Consider the following 1,595-nt stretch of genomic DNA (forward strand, 5'->3'; position numbering starts at 1 on the left):
AGTGACTATTGCGTTTCCACCTACCTGTAGAAACTGGTTATATAAACCATTCTACATCTTTGTAATCAATGCTCGTTTTCCCCTAATCTACTAATATTTCCTTAAGTCTTCTAAGTCATCTTGCTGTGTGAGAGTTAGTCTAAGATCCCTACTTTTCTACATATGGTATCAGAGCAGGTTTAGGTTACTTTCTCTATCCTATCCTTCCAAATAGGCATACACAGATCTTTTTGTTTATCTCTTCCCACCTAAGAAGACATCAAACCTCTCCATCTACAGCAACGAAAATTCAAACAATAGAAAACTGCAGTAGAGGCGATCTTTCCCTATTTTCACATTTTCAAAAAGTAGATTACGAGCTGATTCTTTGGACTACTTGCACGCCCAAATCGGATTTTTGGTTTTGGTGGTATAGTCGAAACAAATTTTGTGGCAGTCTCAAACCCTGACTGCACAACAATTGTAGCAACCAGTTTTTACCACAACAAAATAAATTTTCAGCACAACAAAGCTACTCTTATCTCTCATCTATTTCTTCAATATTATATTGCTTTAGTACATTTTTGGGGAATATAACCACCAAGTACTGCAATATCTCAACCATATTTCTTGGTTCTGCAATGGCTGAGCAAACTAATATTTTTGGTATGCGTAATGCTGAAGACAAGTTGGATGGTACTAACTATCCTATATGGGCGTACATGATGAGACATGCACTAGTAGCAAAGCAACTATGGGACATTGTCATCGGATCCGATGAACGCCCAACTTCAAGTTCTTCTCCAAACTCTCCCTTCCCTCCAAGAACAACTGACACAAACAATGCTTCAAGCTCCACTTCTTCACAACTTAAGTGGGATGGTAAGGACGCTCAAGCCCATGCTCTCATCGCATTATCGGTCAAACGTCACGCTGTTCCATATATCCGATCTTGCATGACCTCAAAAAGTGCTTGGGATATGTTAAAGAACCTGTATGCTCAAAGGAATGAAGCAAGAGTTGCTATGCTAAAGCGGCAACTTGAAGAAACAAAGATGCAAGAAGATGAATCCACGGACGCATTCTTGACAAAAATCAAGGACTTCAAGGAACAACTACTCAACATTGATGAAGTGATTTCAGACAAGCAGCTAGTTTCTAAAGTTCTTGCCGCGATTCTGGATTCATATCAAGGCTTCGCCACAACAATAAGGCTTCTTCCAAAAGGTAAAGAGAGCTTCAGCTTTGATGAACTAATCTCCCTTCTCTTATAGGAATCTCAATCTTGAACAAATCGGGACGTTCTTAATAGTGGTGATCAAGCTTTTGTTACCTCTTCCAAGTTCAAAGGCCAACAAGGACGAAAACAAAATAACCTTCCTTCTAAAGGCAATGATGCCCCAACTTTCCATAACGAGAAGAAGAAGATAAGGTGCAATTATTGTCGTAAACCAGGCCATGACATTAGCGAATGTCGAAAAAGGAAAGCTAGTGAAGAGAAGAAAAGAACTTTCTGGTCTTAATGTTACCACCTCTATTGGTACAAAGGTAGAAGCACGCATTGCTCAACATGAGTGGGCATTCTCGATACATACAATGTATGATCCCTCAATGGA

The 1,595-nt window shown here is 39.5% G+C and overlaps 1 protein-coding gene across 1 annotated transcript; it reads left to right on the forward strand.

Moving 5' to 3' along the window:
* Nucleotides 1–620: 620 nt before the first annotated feature.
* Nucleotides 621–1,253, forward strand: LOC147869099 (uncharacterized). Its single transcript, XM_087316966.1, has one exon. The coding sequence runs from the start codon at nt 621–623 to the stop codon at nt 1,251–1,253; it is 633 nt and encodes a 210-aa protein (XP_087173092.1).
* The last annotated feature ends 342 nt before the right edge of the window (nt 1,254–1,595 follow it).

This window comes from Azolla caroliniana, unplaced genomic scaffold (assembly GCF_043228905.1).
Source record: "Azolla caroliniana isolate FFs.n. ecotype wild unplaced genomic scaffold, voAzoCaro1.0.p SCAF_1, whole genome shotgun sequence".
Lineage (NCBI taxonomy): Eukaryota > Viridiplantae > Streptophyta > Polypodiopsida > Salviniales > Salviniaceae > Azolla > Azolla caroliniana.